This window comes from Salvia hispanica, chromosome 2 (assembly GCF_029641045.1).
Source record: "Salvia hispanica isolate PSC_SH4W2 chromosome 2, Shi_PSC_v1, whole genome shotgun sequence".
In the NCBI taxonomy this organism is placed as follows: domain Eukaryota; kingdom Viridiplantae; phylum Streptophyta; class Magnoliopsida; order Lamiales; family Lamiaceae; genus Salvia; species Salvia hispanica.
Genome location: NC_142693.1, coordinates 25,025,283 through 25,047,098, shown reverse-complemented (window position 1 = coordinate 25,047,098; position 21,816 = coordinate 25,025,283). Strand labels below are relative to the sequence as shown.

General features: G+C 39.6%; 1 protein-coding gene and 1 pseudogene across 1 annotated transcript; one reads left to right on the top strand and one right to left on the bottom strand.

The window, feature by feature from the left end:
• Positions 1–6,134: 6,134 nt before the first annotated feature.
• Positions 6,135–6,773, bottom strand: LOC148931904 (uncharacterized). Its single transcript, XM_089064939.1, has one exon. It carries the CDS (start codon positions 6,771–6,773, stop codon positions 6,135–6,137), a length of 639 nt encoding a protein of 212 aa, XP_088921065.1.
• A 9,496-nt stretch (positions 6,774–16,269) lies between these two features.
• Positions 16,270–19,271, top strand: LOC125190189 (receptor like protein 28-like; annotated as a pseudogene).
• Positions 19,272–21,816: the final 2,545 nt, after the last annotated feature.

The following is a 21,816-nucleotide window of genomic DNA, read 5'->3' as shown; positions in this document are numbered from 1 at the left end:
CTTTCTTACTTTACTAATTTTTCTCTCTTACTTTACTAATTGTACATTAAAATTCGTGTCATTTCAAATATTTCTATTTTTTAAATACGGAGATAGTAATAATTAGTCCGTCAACTTCTCATATTGTCAATTATTCCAAAATGACTGACCCAAACGACTTCAAGTCAATCGCTAAGTCTTTGCGGCTCTAAAAGAAATTAATGAATTTAATCATTAGCAATTCTAAATATATTTGCAAAATAATTTTATTGGTTCAGTGTAGGAGGAGTTTATTTATACACTACGAAGTTTAAATTTGGATGGTTCCCCTATCCAAAAAGGTCCCATTCGATTCCCACTATTGCTTAGGACGAAGAGTTTATATTTTTATTATTATCTCTTGTTCGGTTGTCTTATAACTATATATTCCCTCTGTTCTATAGTAATAGAGTCATTTTGCTATTTTGGTACGTTCCATAGTAATAGAGTCATTTTTCTTTTTAGTAAAAGTCAACATATTTTTCCACACCTATTTTACTTTCTCTTACTTTTTTCTATCTTCATTTCTCTACCTTTTTCATTTTTCCACTTTATTCTCCATTTACTTAACTAACCTAACACAATTTTTCTTAATCTCCGTGCCAAAAAGAAACACCTCCATTACTATGAAACGGAGGGAGTACTATTTTTATTCGTCTCGACGGTGCTAAGAGTTCAATTATTTTTATGATTATTCTATCCCACCTCAGCCCTTTGACTAATTTAATCTTAAATAACCATCTTGGCATATTCTACATTGTATATTTGTATGTCAGTATTATTTTGTATAACGTACCAAATGTTACCAAAAATTACAATTCTTTTATAAACTTTAAGGATAAATAATGTAATTGATATAACTAAAATCGTTTTCATTTTTCTGATCGTTTCCACATAATTTTGAAACAAACGTTTTTGTCACATTAACAAGTAATCTAATATGACCAATTCAAAGTTCTAAAGCCAGGACAAAAGGTGGAGAATATTCTTTTCCAAATATTAAGTAGGAGCACAAGTTAACTCCATGTGGCTTTGGTTAAACCCTCATATATTGTAACAGCCCGCCCTCCTAGGGTACAATGAATGCGGCGGCTGCTACCCAAACGGACTCCAAAGAAGTAATCATAAGCTAGGGTTTCATTTAAAGAGTTTTGACCAAGAGTTTAAGAGAACTATCAGAGCATTTAAAACAACAACTTAACCTAGAAGCTTGAATAAGGAAGAGAAAAGGGGTATCATAAATAACGACCAAATTCTCAAGAGTACGACATAATATCCAAGATCAAAATTACAAGAAAAGTCTAAGGCCTCAAATCGAAGGTAAGATGCAAATATCCCAAAAACAAATCCTAAAGTGTATCAGAATTCAGCGGAAGATGACCAAGAGAAAGAGCAGCTATGTATGAGGACACAACTACGCTTGAAGTTCAAAATATCCATCTTAATTAGTTATCATGCTCAACACCCACCGCCGCTCATCATCGTTCAACCTGCACATAAGGAAAACACATGCAGGGCTGAGTATTTTGAAATACTCAGTGAGCTCATTGCCAAAACATTTTATAAGTTATGCCACCCTTACCAAGTGAACTCGAGTTTTAAGCAGTTATAAGAGAATTATCACGAGTATCACAAAATATGTTTCCATAGACTGGCTAGTCAAAATAACTCCCCATTTTTCCTCAACAATTCAACAATCACAATCATTCCATGGTGCGACGAAAGTGTGGGCACACTTTCCGCCCACGAGACCGGCCGACTAGCAAGGACAGCTCCCGATCCCCTCGTGTACACAGCCTGGTAGGGTTTGCGGCCCATACTCAGACCTGAATTCGTATAATCACATTCATAGCCCTATAGCCCAATGGAGCTAACTCACAAACTAGGCATCAGGCACACAATATCACAATAAAACAAACATAGGCATGGCATAACAGTTAAACCACCCTTATAACACCAATCAATATTTGTGACAAAATAAAAGAGAGTTTTAAGAGTAAAGCCCACCTCGACTGCTTAGGTTTCAAGTAGTTTCGCTTTTCCGTTATCCGGCTTCGCAACCGAGGTTTCACCTTTTTAATCACATAGGCACATATCACAAATCAGATTCTTAACTCAACTCCTAATACATGCATGTCTCGACGCTTTTTCCTTTTCCCATCGATTTATCTTATCATTACTAATCAATCAAAATCATGTTTATCACACAAGTTCCATTCGCATCTCAAATCTTGATCTAACATCAACATATGTCACACAAGAATATTTAGCCATCAAACACACACTACACAACACACACACACACACGACATGCGCACACACACACACGCCACACACGCATGTCACATATTCCCATATCCCTTTTATCCCACTTTCACTCAACCAAGATGCATGAGGGTTCAAGAAGACCGATTAAACGGTTAGAAAGAAGAGGAGTCGAAGAAGATGAATATAAAATACCTTATGAGAAAAACGATCGGTAGGAATTAAGTATTAGACTTGGTTCTTCAAGATTCTTGGATCAAACTTCAATTTCTTCTCAAAGGATGATGCATTAATGGAGTAAAGTAGAAGAAAAATTGAAGGAGAGAGTTGAGAGGGAGGGGACGAAAATATGGGGGCTAGGGTTAGGGGTTTTGGCTCTTATTTATAGAGTCCAATAAGATCTTTAGAATATTTGGTAAGATTTTATTCTCCACAATTAAATAATGAATATTATGGAGTAGGGAAGAAGAAATACAAAAAATAAGCTCTAGGGTTCCAAGGCATGTAGGTTTCGAAAATTAGGCTTTTTAATTAGCCAAGATTTTGTTTTGGTATATTTCACAGAGTAGAATAAAATATCACGGAGCAAAATAAATATAAGAATTCTCCCAATTAGGGATTGAAAAATGCGTCCCCTATGCCTTTTTAAATAAGGCATGGATTTTTAATATTAACTAAAATAAGATTTGGTAGAATATTTAAATTCTTGGTATGGAAGGAAATCAAATAAGGGATTAACTAAAATAAAATAATTCTTTCCTTCCCACAATAGGTGATTTTCGAAAATCACCTAGGCACAAGGGGGCTCGATTTTTCCTCTTTAAAAATACGAAAATAATTGGGTCTTGGATTTAATTTGGATAATTATTCCAAGAATTAAATTAAATCCGGAAAATAAAATTACTTCTTCAAAAATCAAGGGGGCCGAAAATCACAAGAATTGGGTGACAAGTATTTATGGAAATTGGGTGACAAGTATCCTACCAAACCCAGGAAACTCTGAATCTCGTTCGGCGTCGATGGCGACTTCCACTGTTGCACCGCCTCAACCTTGGCGGGGTCCACTCGAATTCCTTCTGCCGATACGATGTGCCCTAAAAAGTTGACTTCTTTCAGCCAGAATTCGCACTTGCTGAATTTGGCGTACATCTTTTCCGTCCTCAACGTCTCCAGCGCGATTCGTAGGTGCTCCGCGTGCTCCTTCTTGTCCTTTGAGTAGACTAAGATATCATCTATGAACACTAAGACGAACGTATCTAGGTACGGGTGGAAAACTCGGTTCATCAAGTCCATGAACACTGCTGGGGCATTCGTCAGCCCGAACGGCATCACGACGAACTCATAGTGACCATATATGGTACGGAAAGCGGTCTTAGGTACATCCTCCTTTCGCACTTTTAGCTGGTGGTATCCGGACTTCAAATCCATCTTAGAGAATACGCCGGCTCCTCGAAGTTGATCGAACAGGTCGTCTATCCTTGGCAAAGGGTACTTGTTCTTGAGGGTCAGTTTGTTCAACTCTCTATAGTCGATACACATTCTCATTGACCCGTCTTTCTTCTTTACGAAGAGCACCGGTGCGCCCCATGGCGAAACACTGGGCCTAACGAAACCTAAATCCATAAGCTCTTGTAGTTGTATCTTTAGTTCCTCCAATTCCTTAGGCGCCATTCGGTACGGTGCCTTGGATATAGGTGCGGCTCCAGGTTCAAGGTCGATCGTAAATTCTAACTGCCTATCCAGCGGCGGTCCAGGTAACTCTTCGGGAAAAACGTCAGGAAAATCTCGTACGACAGCAACGTCTTCAAGCCTCCTTTCCTCCTTCTCTTCTCCGTGGAGATAGACAAGGTAGGCTGGGCGTCCTTTCCTTATCATCGCGGTAGCTTGTAATACAGAGATTATGGCGGTTCATCGAGATTCTGTGGTACACGATGGGTTCCGTGCCCGGGGCTTGTAGGGATATCTGTAGCTCCTTACAACTAATTGTCGCAAAGTTCGCGGTAAACCAGTCCATTCCTAAGATTACGTCGACATCTCTCATCGCCATAACTCGTAGATCGAAGGCAACTAATTTAAGCTCTCCTAGTGCGATTTCTATGTTCATGCAAAATCGGGAAATCTCTACTATCCCTCCTACTGGTGAGGACACCATCATCTTATGTTCAGACTTCCTAACAGGCAAGCTCAAGGTATGCACACACAACTCAGATATGAACGAATGCGATGCGCCCATGTCAAACAAAACAACAATAGGGGTATCGAGGATTTCGCCTATACCTGCCAAATTTCCACTCTCAGGATTCCCTGCTCAATCTTGGGCTGCTTCTGGCTAACGACGTACGCTCTAGCCGGGGCGGGAAGTCTTGAGCGAACAGGCTGCTGCAGCCGCGGTGGCTGGTCCCGGTTCGCTCCCGAGCCCGTAGGTGGCGCCCTCGGCTGCTGACGGAAACCCTGATGGTTCTGCCTCGACCCGGTTCCCATATTCTTGCTCGGACACTCCCTCGAGAAATGCCCGTTCCCTCCACAATTGAAGCACCTAGTCGGGTTCGGTCCTCTACACTCCCCAAAATGGTACTTGGTGCAGACGTTACACTGGGGTGACCTGGCCCGGGGGTCGCTCCTCGGATTGAACGAAGTCTGTCCTCCTCCGTACGGCGGCCTGTTCTGAGTGGGGCGGTATCTCTTGTTGTCATAGTGAATCCTACTCTCATCCCACCTCCTCTTATCATGGTTAGGGCGTGGCGGGGGTAGTGTCATTGTAGTGTTCCTCGCGCTCCTCTCTTTCGGCATTGCTGCCTCTACATCCAGTGCAAGGGCTAGCGCCTCGGCGTACGTAAGGGTCCCACGGACTGCCAATGCCATCCTAATCTCGTGCCTTAGACCCTCACGAAACTTAACGGACAGCTTCTCATCGGTATCCGTCTGTTTCGGCGCATAGCGGGTCATGTCACAAAGTGCACGGTCATATTCGGTCACGGACAAACGTCCCTGGGTGAGGTTGTGGAACTCGGCTGCCTTTGCCTTGTGGTAGCTCTTAGGTATGTACTTGTCGTACACCTCGGTCTTAAAGTCCTCCCATGTCATCCCGTCTACTCGATCCTGGAGCATGGTCTTTAACTTAGTGTCCCACCAAAAGTCGGCGGACCCGGTCAGTTGATGCGTCACGCAGAGCATCTTCTCCTCATCGTTGCACACTAAGGTCTTGAAGATGCGCTCTAAAGCGCGTATCCAGGTTTCAGCCTTTGCGGGTTCACCCATCCCGTCGAAGGTAGGAGGCCTTTGGTCAAGGAATAGTTTCACGACCTCCCTAACTACTCGTGGAGGTGGTGGTGGCGGCCTTGGTTGCGTCACGCTGTCTTCTTCCGAAGCCCGGGAAGAGGGTTCCTCGTTCCTCACGTTGCGTCTAGGCGGCATTCTGATTCATTTCACTCGAGTTGGTAGCGTACTTATTCAAACCCAAAATAGCGACGTGGTACATTTGAAAGAAAAAAAAATCTAACTCCTTCTACAAGTAGGGTCCAAGGAAAGACCACACAATAGCAGTTGTAACGAAAAACAGTTGTGCAAGAGAAAACATAATAAGCTTGCACCATAAGGTGGAAAACACTTGGAAGATAATAGAACGAGCAAGTATATTCACGGAATAAGGATAGAAAATAGTGAAGACGGCTCATTTCCAGATACTAAAATGAAAGGTGTGAATTTCCCCATTGAATCTCAAAAGTGGTCTCAAAGGTCTTGGTACAATGAATGAAAAGGAGCGAAACAATTGCGAAAGAAAATGACAACGTAAATAGAAGTTCTAGAATTCAAAACATGGGGAAAGGAAAAACAAAATCACTATCCGAGCACTAGACATCTCCGCCCTCGTCCTCTTCGGGTTCTTCCGACTCTCCGACACCCTCCGCGTTCGAACTCTCTCCCTTCTCGAACGGTCCCATCTCCTCGTCTTCCTTCTCGTCGCTTAGGGGCGAAGGAATCGAGGTAAGCATCTCTTCGGCCTCTCTTATGATCCTTCGAGGGGCCGAAACGCGCATCCTAAGGGTCCTTCTACGGGGAACGCGGGCAACGTGCGGCTCCTCGTCATCGCGATACTTCATTTGACGTGCTGCTCCTGGCGAGTACCTTTGCGTTGGCTGATGGAGTGGAGGTCCGTCAACGGCGGCAGACATGGCCGGAAGTAAGACTCCTATTAGGCCGACGAAGTCTCCTCGAGACGAGTATTTGGGCGGGCTAAACCAGGTGTAGGATACTGAAGCTTGAGCGGTCCACTCGCTCCAAGGGGAAGGTAGTATATGGATAAGTCGCATGATTCCCTCGTGATGGGTAGTTCCATACGCGTAAACGTCCAGCCAATGACCGTAGAAATCGGTGACGAAGTTCAAGAGGAACTGGTTTCCATCCCATTCCAGCTCTCTACAGCGCTCTACCGGAAAGTTCCTATTCTTGGCGTAGCGGTGACGCATAAGGGCGTGATAGGGTTGAACCATCTACAAAAAGGGGAAAAAGGAACAAGTCAGCACCGTCACAAGGGTGGAAAAGAATAGCAAGTGTGTGATCTCAAATGGTGCTGCGAACGTGTATAAAAGTCAAAAGGTGATGGTACAAAGGTAGCGTCGCGTCCAAAGTTCTCGTTCTTAAGATAACTATTCGTGCGTTTTCCATTCGCGTTTCATCGAATCTCCACATACACTAACGGCCTTATAATAGTCATTCCACGTTTCTATTGTTGGTACAAGCGCTGTGATCGTATAGCTAAGTCATGCTAGGTTCCAAAAGTCCAAGTCTAAGCATCGCAACATTTCAACATAATCTCAAGTAACCACATTCGCATTTCACAATTTTCACAAGTTCTCATACAACATTCAACAAATCACCATTTAAGAAGCATCGCTTCACATTCATAATATTTCCAAACTCCTAGGAATCATCATTTAAGAAGCATCGCTTCACAAGCACACAATAATCTCAACACTTAAGGCATGCTTTCTATGTTCTCAACAAATGACATTTTCCACAAAAATTTCCAAGAGCATAAAGTTTCAATCATAGAAATATTATATACCTCTTTCTTCGTGGTTGAACGAGACGAGTTGCGGTGTTGAGCCTTCCGTATTCAGTTTATTAACAAGAGATTACGAGAACAACTTATTTTGAGAAGACTCTTGGGTCCAGAGCGGAAAGAAACTAAGGCTCTGATACCAACTGTAACAGCCCGCCCTCCTAGGGTACAATAAATGCGGCGGTTGCTACCCAAACGGACTCCAAAGAAGTAATCATAAGCCAGGGTTTCATTTAAAGAGTTTTGACCAAGAGTTTAAGAGAACTATCAGAGCATTTAAAACAACAACTTAACCTAGAAGCTTGAATAAGGAAGAGAAAAGGGGTATCATAAATAACGATCAAATTCTCAAGAGTACGACATAATATCCAAGATCAAAATCACAAGAGAAGTCTAAGGCCTCAAATCGAAGGTAAGATGCAAATATCCCAAAAACAAATCCTAAAGTGTATCAGAATTCAGCGGAAGATGACCAAGAGAAAGAGCAGCTATGTATGAGGACACAACTACGCTTGAAGTTCAAAATATCCATCTTAATTAGTTATCATGCTCAACACCCACCGCCGCTCATCATCGTTCAACCTGCACATAAGGAAAACACATGCAGGGCTGAGTATTTTGAAATACTCAGTGAGCTCATTGCCAAAACATTTTATAAGTTATGCCACCCTTACCAAGTGAACTCGAGTTTTAAGCAGTTGTAAGAGAATTATCACGAGTATCACAAAATATGTTTCCATAGACTGGCTAGTCAAAATAACTCCCCATTTTTCCTCAACAATTCAACAATCACAATCATTCCATGGTGCGACGAAAGTGTGGGCACACTTTCCGCCCACGAGACCGGCCGACTAGCAAGGACGGCTCCCGATCCCCTCGTGTACACAGCCTGGTAGGGTTTGCGGCCCATACTCAGACCTGAATTCGTATAATCACATTCATAGCCCTATAGCCCAATGGAGCTAACTCACAAACTAGGCATCAGGCACACAATATCACAATAAAACAAACATAGGCATGGCATAACAGTTAAACCACCCTTATAACACCAATCAATATTTTTGACAAAATAAAAGAGAGTTTTAAGAGTAAAGCCCACCTCGACTTCTTAGGTTTCAAGTAGTTTCACTTTTCCGTTATCCGGCTTCGCAACCGAGGTTTCACTTTTTTAATCACATAGGCACATATCACAAATCAGATTCTTAGCTCAACTCCTAATACATGCATGTCTCGACGCTTTTCCCTTTTCTCATCGATTTATCTTATCATTACTAATCAATCAAAATCATGTTTATCACACAAGTTCCATTCGCATCTCAAATCTTGATCTAACATCAACATATGTCACACAAGAATATTTAGCCATCAAACACACACTACACAACACACACACACACACGACATGCACACACACACACGCCACACATGCATGTCACATATTCCCATATCCCTGTTGTCCCACTTTCACTCAACCAAGATGCATGAGGGTTCAAGAAGACCGATTAATCGGTTAGAAAGAAGAGGAGTCGAAGAAGATGAATATAAAATACCTTATGAGAAAAACGATCGGTAGGATTAAGTATTAGACTTGGTTCTTCAAGATTCTTGGATCAAACTTCAATTTCTTCTCAAAGGATGATGGATTAATGGAGTAAAGTAGAAGAAAAATTGAATGAGAGAGTTGAGAGGGAGGGGACGAAAATATGGGGGCTAGGGTTTGGGGTTTTGGCTCTTATTTATAGAGTCCAATAAGATCTTTAGAATATTTGGTAAGATTTTATTCTCCACAATTAAATAATCAATATTATGGAGTAGGGAAGAAGAAATACAAAAAATAAGCTCTAGGGTTCCAAGGCATGTAGGTTTCGAAAATTAGGCTTTTTAATTAGCCAAGATTTTGTTTTGGTATATTTCACAGAGTAGAATAAAATATCACGGAGCAAAATAAAAATAAGAATTCTCCCAATTAGGGATTGAAAAATGCGTCCCCTATGCCTTTTTAAATAAGGCATGGATTTTCAATATTAACTAAAATAAGATAAGGCAAGATCTCTTGAGGTATGGAAAGATTTGGTAGAATATTTAAATTCTAGGTATGGAAGGAAATCAAATAAGGGATTAACTAAAATAAAAATAATTCTTTCCTTCCCACAATAGGTGATTTTCGAAAATCACCTAGGCACAAGGGGGCTCGATTTTTCCTCTTTAAAAATAAGAAAATAATTGGGTCTTGGATTTAATTTGGATAATTATCCCAAGAATTAAATTAAATCCGGAAAATAAAATTACTTCTTCAAAAATCAAGGGGGCCGAAAATCACAAGAATTGGGTGACAAGTATTTATGGAAATTTTCCTCTAATATTTTCACTCACCCTTAACAAATAATTCACATTATAATAAAATCATATGCCACATCACATAGTCAACAAATTTGACTTTTCAAACTTCCAACGCAAACCCTAGACTCAACTCGGCCATAGCATCACGTGCAATAAATGCATTCACGACTCCACGTCATCAATAATAAATTTTAGGGCTAAAAAATTAGGGTTTTCAAATTCCGAGATGTTACGTATATATTCTTTCATTTTCTTCTATTCCAAATCACATAAGACTACTTAATTGTGGAATTTACAGAATATAGATTGTTTGTATAAAATCATAACCACAACAATATAAACTAATTGGCACTTATTTAAAATTTTTAATATTAATTTGTACGATAATTAAGTATATCTGTATATTTAGAAGCAGAATTTTACGTAGGTTCGTGTCCAATGAGGGGTGAAATTTTCAAGTAAACTGTGATTGTGTATTTAAAGCAACATGCTATCTCAAGTGCAAGTTAGTATGTACACACAAGAATTATCAGTTTCCTCTTTCATAATGTTACCAAAGTTGTTCATTTGTATACTGATTTCTTCCTTCATTTCCACTACTCATTTGTGGTTCCGCCACAAACCCTACGTTCCCTCATCACGTCAATTACTTGTCAACGAAAAATCGATACGAATCCATCCGGTGCCACACGGCTTAATTTTATTCGTTTGATGTTGAAATCTCACTTTAATTAATTAGTCATCTCTTAAGTCTGTGTTGAATAGTCTAACATGGCATCTTAACTATACTTGTCACCATAAATAGCAGTGGCCTACCATGTGGAATATTGAACTAAACTTTGATGCTTCAACTCAGAAACGACAGAGACTTTGAAATTATAATGCAATGTGTTACTTGAGAATTAAATCATTTTAAATTTTGGTAGAACGAATGGTGAACAAGAATTACATCATTTTAAATTTTGCTAGTTATAATAGTAGTTTTTTTAGACAATCTAATAAACTAGATTTAGAAACTTGAGTTTCCCAATCGGTTGGTTTCATTTCACTTGGTCATTCTCGAGAGCAATTCGACATCATTCCAGATTAAGCACCAGTAATTGTTCAATGGGGTATCAGCCATGGCTAGAGTTTGGAGAGAATATAGAAGATGATGAGGAGAGTAATTCACGTTTATTTCTTGATGATTTTTCCTTCTCATGTATGACCCCTTATATAGGTATTATAATGATGTGTACAAGGAAATGTATCAATCTATTTACTAATGAGATCAATCTATTCCCTAATTGCATCAATCTATTCTTGGGGTATCATTGTGATTGATTCCCCATAATATTCTCCTTTTAACACTCCCCCTCAAGTTGAGTGGTGGGATCTCCAAAGCTCAACTTGCACAATACACTTGTGAAGCTCCTTGAATTGACCGCCTTGGTGAGGATATCTGCCAGTTGATCCTCTGACCGAACAAAGGGTAATTCCACAGCTCCACTCTCAATGTTCTCTTTGATGAAATGTCTATCAACTTCGACATGTTTGGTTCTGTTATGTTGCACTGGGTTTTCGGATATGCTGATTGCTGCTTTGTTATCACAGAATAGTTGGCTCTTTTCTGGAGCCAATCCAATCTCCCTCATTAGTCTTCTTAGCCATATGATCTCCATTAGCCCACTTTTGATTCCTCTGAATTCAGCTTCAGCACTAGATAGGGCAACCACCTATTGTTTCTTACTCCTCCAGGTGACTAGATTACCTTCAACAAAGGTAAAGTAGCCTGCGGTTGATCTCCGATCTACTGGGTTGCTTGCCCAATCAGCATCTGTATATCCGTACACTCCTCGATGTTCATTTTTCTTGAACATTATTCCATATCCAACTGTCCCCTTGAGATACTTGACAATTCTCATTGCCGCTTCATAGTGATCCTTCTGAGGTGGATGCATGAACTGACTTACAATCCCAACTGCATAGGCAATATCAGGTCTGGTGTGGGATAGATAAATGAGCTTCCCAACCAAGCGCTGATATTTACCTTGGTGTGCCAACTCTGCTCCCTCTGAGATTTGCAATCCATGATTTACTAAGATTGGTGTATAGACAGGCTTGCAGTCCAGAAGACCTGTTTCAGCTAGAATATCTAGAGTGTATTTCTTTTGTCTTAGAAAGATCCCTCCTTCAGATCTTAGTACCTCTATTCCCAAGAAGTACTTCAGATTCCCTAGGTCTTTCATTTCGAACTCTTGGAATAGGCTCCCCCTGCTTTCAATTTCTTCTGTATCATCTTCGGTTATGATCATGTCATCTACGTAAATGATCAAACATGTGATCCGCCCATCTCGTTTCTTCAAAAAAAGAGTGTGATCAGATTGGCTTTGTTTGAATCCATACTTTGCCATAGCCTCAGTGAATCTACCGAACCAGACCCTGGGGGACTGCTTAAGTCCGTATAGAGTTTTTTTCAGTCGACATCCTTCTCTCTCCTTGAATCCGTCCGAGAACCCTGGTGGTGCCTCCATATATACTTCTCTCTTCAATTCTCCATGGAGAAAGGCATTTGTGACATCAAATTGATGTAGTGGCCAATCTCTGTTTGCAGCCACTGATAGAAGTACTCGGATGGTGTTCATTTTTGCTACTGGAGAGAACGTCTCATCATAGTCCACTCCGTAGGTTTGTGTGTATCCCTTTGCCACTAGCCGTGCCTTGTATCTCTCTATGGATCCATCTGGCCGGCGTTTAATAGTAAACACCCATTTGCACCCGACAGCTTTCTTCCCTTCTAGTATTTTGCACTTTTCCCAGGTGCCATTCCGCTCTAGTGCACTCATTTCCTTCAGCATTGCCTCTCGCCAATGTTTATGCCTCCAAGCTTCCTCTACTGTGCACGGAATTTCTTCTTCTTCATATAGTGCAACTTCGAATGCATGGGCCATTTCTGAGAGTTGTCCTTTGGCCATGTTGGCTATAGAGTATTTGGCTTTCTTGCCAATGGCCTCAGGACTGTACCTCTTTGGTGGAACTCCTCGATTTGGCCTTGGTGGTAATTTATATCCTCCAACTCCTTCACTTATCTATTCCTCCAACAGATCACAGATCTCTGGCTCAGTCTGATCGCCAGAGTCATACTCAACATCTGTTTCAGGGTCAGTTTCACTAGAGATAGGAATTTCATCACCAAGATTGTGACCATGCTCAAGAGGAATATTATAAGTACTTACAGCGGATATCAGTAGAGGGTTCTCCTGGGCAATGTCACTGATCGGTTCGGGCTGTTTCACTGGATTCTGTGTCGTAGTCTTGAAGATTCCTCCTTCAGAGTCTATTGTTGGTAGATTTAACCGGCTTAGAAGTTCACTGTTACTCTCCCCCTGACTGCTAAGGTGGTTAAAAAAGTAGTCCGTCTCAAGGAAATCACAGTTCATGGTGGTGAACATGCGATTGGTTTTAGGATCAAAGCAACGATATCCCTTTTGAGAGGACCCATATCCCACAAAGACACATTTCACGGCACACAGTGAGAGTTTGGTTCGCTCATGTTTTGGTATGTGAACAAAGACAGAGTATCCGAATACTCGAGGCTTAAGGGTCAAGGGTAAAGGAATATGGGCTAGTGTTGAAAGGACTTCGAGTGGTGTTTGGAGATTCAGGGTAGTAGATGGTAATCGGTTGGTTAGGTAAGCAGATGCGGCAATGGCTTCTGGCCAAAAAATTCTGGGGGCGTTGGATTCAATGAGCATGGCTCGAGCCATTTCTAGGAGGGTACGGTTTTTCCTTTCAGATACACCATTTTGTTCTGGTGTGTATGGACAAGTAGTTTGGTGGACTAGGCCTTTATCATGGCAAAAGGTTTTCATTTTCAAGTTTACGAATTCTCTCCCGTTGTCGGACCTAAGGATCTGTATGTTTTTCTGAAATTGGGTTTGTACTAAGGTGTGAAAATGACTAAAGTGTTCAAATACTTCATTTTTTTTGTTTCATAAAATAAACCCATGTCATGCGAGTGCAGTCATCTATAAAGAGAAGGAAATATTTGAACCCTTGCCCCCCCACAACCGGAGAAGGGCCCCAGACATCAGAATGAACTAATGAAAACAGAGAATCGACTCGGGTATTATTGGATTTATAAGAATGTCTATGGCTTTTGCCAACACACAAGTCTCACAATACATATCTTGATTAAATTTGGGAAAGAGAATTTTTAAATAACCCGAGGAAGGATGTCCTAAGCGACGATGCCAAAGCCAAGCATCCTTGTCTGAAGATCCATGAGTCAGTAGAGCAGCTCCTTGTTGGTCTATCTCATCCACATAATACAGCCCGTCCCGTTCAGTGCCACGTCCAATAATTACCCCTGTCCTGATATCCTGCAATAGGCAAAAATTGGGTTGCATTAGGAGATTGCAGTTTAGTTCTTTTGTCACATGACTAATTGATACAATTTATGTGACATTTTCGGAACATATAAGCAATTGGATAAAGTCAGTGTAGGTGCAATTCTGACAGTCCCTGCTCCTTCCACAGGTGTACACTCTCCATTGGCCGATTGGATATGACTTTTGGGTGCCCTATGTATGTTAGATATATCACCAATATCATAAGTAATAGTATCAGTGGCTCCGCAGTCAAAAATCCATTTATCATTTTTAGTTTCAGAGGAAACGGACAAGGCATATGATGGGGGCAGATTTTCAAGGACTTGAAATCGGTTTTCACATAGTAATGGGGCTGTTTGGGAAATTTTGGACTTTAGTGGGGTAGGTTTGGCAGTTTTCGGCAGTTTTGGGTGTGTTTCAAAAGTTTTGGGAGTATGAGGTTCTCTGTGGGATTTATTAAAATTGCTGGGGAATTTTTTAGCATTATTCAAGAGATGGGGTTTATTATGTGATAGGGTAGGAGATTGAGGGGTTAAAAAATAACCTCCTAACCCTACGTTACCTCCATTGAGATTCGGCGCTGCCTCCACCTCCCTCATTACCGGTGCTCCGTCGCCTTCTCCTTTGGCGACAGATGCCACTCCGACCGTAGTTCCCTCCATTCCTAGGTTACCACCACGGGTGATAGCGACCCCTGAGTTGCTCCCAGTGGTGGTGATTGTCGTTCCTTCTCCTGCGGCTACCGCGGCCGCTGCCCGTCCTCCTCTGGATAAATTCATCGGTGGGTTGGTCTTGGCCTTCCTTTCTTGCCACCACTCCGGGTATCCATGGAGCTCGAAGCACGTTTCTCATGTATGCTTCTTCTTCCCGCAGTGAGAACAGATAAGTTTTGATTTGTCTTCTTCGGGGCGTTTGTTCCAACTCCGACCATTCCCACCACTGTTTGGTTGGGGATTATTCCGGTATCCCGCTGAATTTTGCCATGGCTGAGTTACAGCCAGCCCCGCTCCGATCCCTTGGGCGCCGGAGTCTCCTGGGTTTAGAACAGAGGCACGAGCATCCTCGCTCCGGAGTATAGCGTATGCCGCTTGAGCCGAGGGAAGTGGTTGAGTTCTCAAAATTTCTTTCTTTACTGCATCATGGTGTCATCTGGAGGTTTAGTGCCGATATCAAGAGGTTTTGTATCTGGCTTGTAGCTGTTTTGTGTTGGTTTGGTGGGTATCATCTGTGAGGTTTTGGATTGTGCTATACTATAGCGCATAAATTCGGAGAACATTTGTGCGAATTGCTCGGATTCTGTTGGTTTGGGTGGGTCGTCGTTTTCTGACATGTTTGGCTGCCGGATTTTGGTTTTTATGGTCGAGATTGGTCCGAGACAGTGATGAGACTACTCTGAGTCTCACCCCTGCTCTGATGAGACAGTGATTGATTCCCCATAATATTCTCCTTTTAACAGTAATGACCGAACAAAGGAGAGGATTCCTGGACGAAGATGAGTCGCGACAACGTCATTTACGTGTTGTAGAGAACGATGGATTGAGGAGACTAAATCAACAACTTTTACGTTTGAAGACTATTTTTATCTAAGGTTCCAATTCTGCATCGCAAATTGATGACGACATTGACATTAATAATCCTTTTAGCGGAGGTTCAAGATATTTGGTAAAGAATATATACTCCCTTTGTTCCATGTTATTTGAAATAAATACCTCTAAGTACCTGAGACTGAGACAATTCAAAATAAAATACGACTAAAATAATTTGGGACTGAGGGAGTATAAGTTACAATTATAAGGTTTAATCCAATTTGCTCCCTATTCATAACAAATTATTTTTTTAATAAACATTTAGGCAAACAATATGTAGTAGTAAAATATTAATAATATATAAAAATATTCCATGTACATATAACCTCGTTTGCGGAAATTATAATATTGAATTATCGTTGTGTCATTAACAACTAACCTCTTATGGCCAATTAAAACTTGTAATCGTGTTTGTCGAAATTCCTGGATTAGGACTTGTGGACCTCAAGTCCACTTAGAATTGCAACCCACATATCACTTCCATGATTGTGGAATTTACAAATGGATGTCTTTATTTATTCAATTGGTGGTAATAAAAAAGATTTTCAAGTAAACTATTTAAACCCACATTCACCTATCATCATTTGCACACACACAAAAATTAGAATTATCAGTATCTTCTTTGACAATGCATTCAAACTTGTTGTTGCTCATTTATATACTAACTTCGTCCTTCATTTTCTCTACTCATTCATATAATAACAAATGCCTTCGTCATCAGGAAATCATGTTGCTTCAACTCAAGGATGAGCTGATCTTCAATTTTTCTCGTTCGACAAAACTGGTGCGATGGAATGAAAGTGATGAGTGCTGCATGTGGCCCGGTGTGGAATGTGATGCTGCTGGCTACGTCGTTAGTTTGCAGCTCGATAATGAGCCCATTTCTGGTGGAATTGGGGATTCGTCGAGTCTCTTCAAATTTAAATATTTGGAGAAGCTTAGCCTCGCTGGCAATTTCAACTATGAAGATACTCCCATTCCTATTCCTATTCCAAGAGGTATCCAGAATCTGACATATTTGACACACTTGAATTTGTCAAATTCATTCTTTGAAGGACAGGTTCCTATTGAAATTTTGTCATTGACCAGATTGGTTAGTCTCGATATCTCTAGCTTGTATTACACTATCCGCCTTGAGCACCCAAATTTGGAGATGCTTGTCCAAAATCTAACTGAGCTTAGAGAGCTCTATCTTAATGGTGTCAATATCAGTTCCTCTTATGAAAGGACAAAATGGAGCCACATTATATCTTCATATTTACCCAATCTCACCGCTTTGAGCTTGTTTTATTGTTCTTTATCTGGACCTTTGTCTAGCTCCTTTCTACAACTCCATTCTCTTTCGATTCTTGAAATTAGTTATAATGATCTTTCAGCAGTAGCAACTCTGGACTTGCTCGCCAGTTTTCCTAGTTTGACCTTCTTGGATCTTTTTAACTGTGGTTTGAAGGGTTCGATTCCATCCACCTTTGCTAACCTAACCAATCTGATTAGTGTCGATTTGTCACAAAACTCCTTGACAGGCTCACTTTCTCCGACACTGTTTGAAGGTCTTTTCAATCTTTCTTATTTAGATTTGGAACATAATTCATTCTCTGGTAACATTCCCCACTCTCTCTTTGGTCTCCCTTCATTGCGGGAACTTTACCTTGGCCAAAACCAATTTAATGGCACTTTTCGATTGGACAACATTCAAAACCTTGCCAATCTTACACATTTTGGTTTATCTGACAATAACTTGTCGGTAGATGTTGGCAATTCCAATTCAAATTCTTACATGTGTCCAACTAAAATGGTTAAGACTAGCTTCATGCAACTTGTCCCATTTTCCTGATTTCATCCAACATTTGAATATGGAAACGTTGGATCTCTCAAACAATCAAATTGGGCGGGAGATCCCTAGTTGGATTTGGGGAACACAACTTGAGTATATGGACCTCTCCTTTAATCGTCTGACATATGTGCAAAAGCCTTACCATATGTCTGCTTCTCTTAAAGAGTTATACTTACAGTCTAACCAGCTTACGGGCGAGTTGCACTTGCCCGTTCCACTTGCTTCTAATCTCGTGTACTTGTCTATTTCTAATAACAGTTTAAGTGGATCAATTCCAACCTCCCTCTGCAATGCCAAAGACTTAGATATTCTTTACTTGTCTGAAAATAAACTAAGTGGCGGCATACCCCCTTGCCTATTTGAAAACATTAGCATATTCCATATGCGGCAAAACAACATCAGCGGCATTATTCCAGACAATTTTTCTATGGATTGTAAGCTGCAATATTTCAATCTTAACAATAATACTTTAGAGGGGCGGATCCCAAGGTCCTTAGAAAGACGCTGGTTGTTGAAGTTCATGGACGTCGGAAACAACAACATGAAGGACACTTTCCCATGTATGTTGTCATCGACGTTGCGTGTTCTTATCTTGAACTCCAACAAATTCCATGGGGAAGTGAGATGTCACAACAGTTGGGATTTTCTCCAAATCGTAGATATATCATCAAATCATTTCAATGGAAGTCTGGAATCTTTTAACTTCTCTGATTGGAGTGCAATGACGCTACAGTGTGATAATGTCTTTGCCATTTTTCAGAACGTATTTGTTATGACATTAAACATGAAAGGGATGAATTTAGAGCTTAATGGTATTTGGAACGACTTTAGTATCATTGATTTATCTTCCAATAATTTCCAAGGAGAGATACCAAATGTCATTGGTAATCTAACTTCACTTCATAATCTCAATTTCTCTCACAATGCCCTCAACGGAAGCATTCCAAGGTCATTTGGTCAGTTAAGTCATCTCGAATCACTCGACCTCTCTGGAAACCAACTAACAGGGCCAATACCGATGGAGCTTGGAGAGCTCACATTCCTTGAAGTCTTGAACTTGTCTCACAATAAGCTGGTCGGAATGATCCCAAATGGCCGTCAGTTTCAAACATTCACAGCTGATCGCTTTGAAGGAAATCCCAGCCTATGTGGTTTCCCTCTCAACAAAAGCTGCAGTCCTATTGATGACAACGACACGCGAGTACATGAAGAAGTGAAGGAGAAGAAGGAGATTGAGTGGAAATACGTATCAGCTGCACTTGGATACGTTGTGGGAGTAGGAATCATTGTGTGGCTACTTCTATTTTGCAAAAGATTCAGAGAGAAATACTTCGGCAAAATAGAAGAAGTTGTTGAAGACGTATTCATTGCCAGAGACATGAGAAGAAGGCGTGCAAGAATGCAAGCCAGGAGGCAATAGTGATTTCTTCACAAGTAGTTTCTATTTGGTAAGTTTATTTATGCATGTGTAGTTATTGACATTGTTTGTTAATGTTGTGTCTGTGAGTTTTGGTCTAAATAATTGCAATATGAGCCGAGAGATAGAGGCTGAACTCCTGGGCTCGCCTAATCCGTCAAGGGCCGTTGCCAGACCTTGTTGTCAAGTTCAATGACCGCATCTTCTCCAAGATTCTGTTTAGTTGCTTTCCTTGTTTACCCTTTAATTTTGGTATTTTCAATACTATTAGTCGTCATTCTGGGTTTTCTTTGTCGGTTCTTTCCCAGAATATAAAAGAGAGTCGAACCGCATAGGATTAGATAAGTATAAAGAGGTCTATTCTACTTTTATCCCAATAAATAAATACAATTCCTCCACCCCAAGATCGCCTCTTGCAATCATCAATCACACTACATGAATACAGACTGTGAAAGGAAGCAATCATGGATCACACAAATGATAGCAATTAACTTAAAAATCAAATTCCGTAACCCTAGTGATTCAAATTATTCTACAGCCAATCACTTGTGATGTTCCTCAATAGCTCAGCAAGATTAGGATTGTCAAATTAGAGCATAAGAGATCAATTTTGCAGAAAGAAATTTGATTATCAACAAATGGATAAATGATTGTTCGTTATAATCCTTCAGCAGAAGAGATAGACTTTTCTTCAAAAATACAAATAAATAATGCTTTCATATTACTCCTTTAGCAAAATGTGGGCATGGCCCAACTCACAGATATGGTTAGAGACTGAGTAAACCACAGTTAAACCCAATCCAAAATAAGGCTTATCCTAAGCCCACGAGACAACCAAATAATTTAAGTCAGGGAGATTGGGCTGGATCAATGGGCCAAATGGGGGAATTTGGGCCAGTCCGCATGTCCTAAATCTTGTGAAACCTCAAAGACATGGCTTGATGATGGAAACAGAGGAATTTGTATGTATAAAATATCTGAGATCATTGTTGTATAGTATAGCTAAAGCATGAAATTCGTCTTTCTGAGATTGTTGTTTCGACTAGGGCAAAAAAACATTTCAAAATAATCTGAACTTTTACACAAATTAATATGCAAATAGATATTAATAGAAAAAATTGAAAGTAAGTATATCATTTAAGTATAAAATACGTCTTCTAACATGTCATTGAAAGATTTGTCCAATTAGGACAAGAATAGTGAATAAGAAAAGATTCCATAAAGAAAATGATAGTATCATATCGTCGATATGCAATAAGAATAAATAAATAAAAATACTAGTACATAATTATATATGTAAATAATGCCTCTAAAATTTGAATAAAAGTGAATTATATTTAAAAAGTTATTTTTATTATTAATTTTACTATTTATAGCAATAAAAAAGAGATGGCATGAAAGATTTATGACAAATTTACGTACGACATGATTTTTAGTTTGATTTAAAAACAAATATGCAATATTCAATAAAAAAAATGCAATCTACAAAAAAAATCGCTATTTATTGACGAATAATCACTAGTCAGCGATATTTGTTCACTAAACAGGATTAGTGACGGATAAAGTATTGACAGATCCGTCAATGAAAAGCTTGTCACTACAAAGCGTTAGTGACGGAATTTTTCGTCATTAAAGTTACTAACCCAACAAACGGACAAGAAAACATATGCGGTTGCCGTAGTAAGTTTGTATTAGTGACGGACTAATTTGTCACTAATTAGTGACTGAGGCTTTTCAATCATTTTCACTAGTTGAAGTGTTATCGGAAGCCGTCACTAATTAGCATTTTTTTAAGCATTTATATTATAAATTATATCTTAAATCTCTAGATATTTAATTTGAAAAGTTAGTTGTTTTTTATATTATTATAGACATTCTAGTATGTTACTCCTACATATTACTAGTAATTTATTTAAATTAATTAATATTTATGAACCTATTTCGTTTTCATTTATCTAGCCATCTATGTGAAAATTACAATACTGAAATATGAAATATCCCTTTTGCCACATTAGCCACTAAATTGTTATGACCAATTCAAAGTTCTAATGTCATAATTTAACACCAAAGGATTTTGCTTGGCTAAGAATATTATAGGTAAGTGATATTATAGCCACTTATCACTTCTGTCATTTTCTTCAAATCCAAATCATGTAGGCCTAGCTACTTGTGGAATTTTCTATTAGCTTTTAGATGGGCAATGGTGATATTAGAGCAGCTCTTTTTCATGTATGTAACCGTGGAAATTATATTAAATGAAAGATCATTTTGTCACAATATCAGCCTAAACTTACGGGTGTTTTTTTTCTTTCAAATGATTACTCTTTCCCTCCATTCTAATGACACATTTTCCTTTTTGCAATTTCCTACTTTAAACAACAAATTTTTTACAATTGAAACATTACTATTGCTATTTTTTTCAATCTTACTTTAAATAATCTACTTAACTCACAAAACAATCCTATATAAGATACTTTTTTCTCTCTTTTTACTTTAAATAATCCACTTAACTCATAAAACAATACTATATAAAATCTCATATCGAATAAAAATTATTCCACGTAAAGTGAGACAGATACATCATTTATTTAGCACTATGAGGACCTTAAGTCAACTCAGTGGAGGTTTTAAAACCAAATCTCACTTCTATCATTTTCTTCACATCCAAATCGTATACGTCTACTTGTGGAATTACTATTTGGTAGACTTTTCCGAACCCCAACGAGGCTCGAATTCAATAAGCGACGAAAAAAAGTTAATTCCATTTTCACGAGTGCTATATGTAGTGACTTTATACATGCTTTTTGAAGAACCAAAATTGAAATAAATATATTAAGTAAAATATAAAAATAATGATAAGTGGTGGTTTTAAAAAGGTATCAAAGTAAACTGTGATTATCTATTTAAACGCACGTTAATTCACC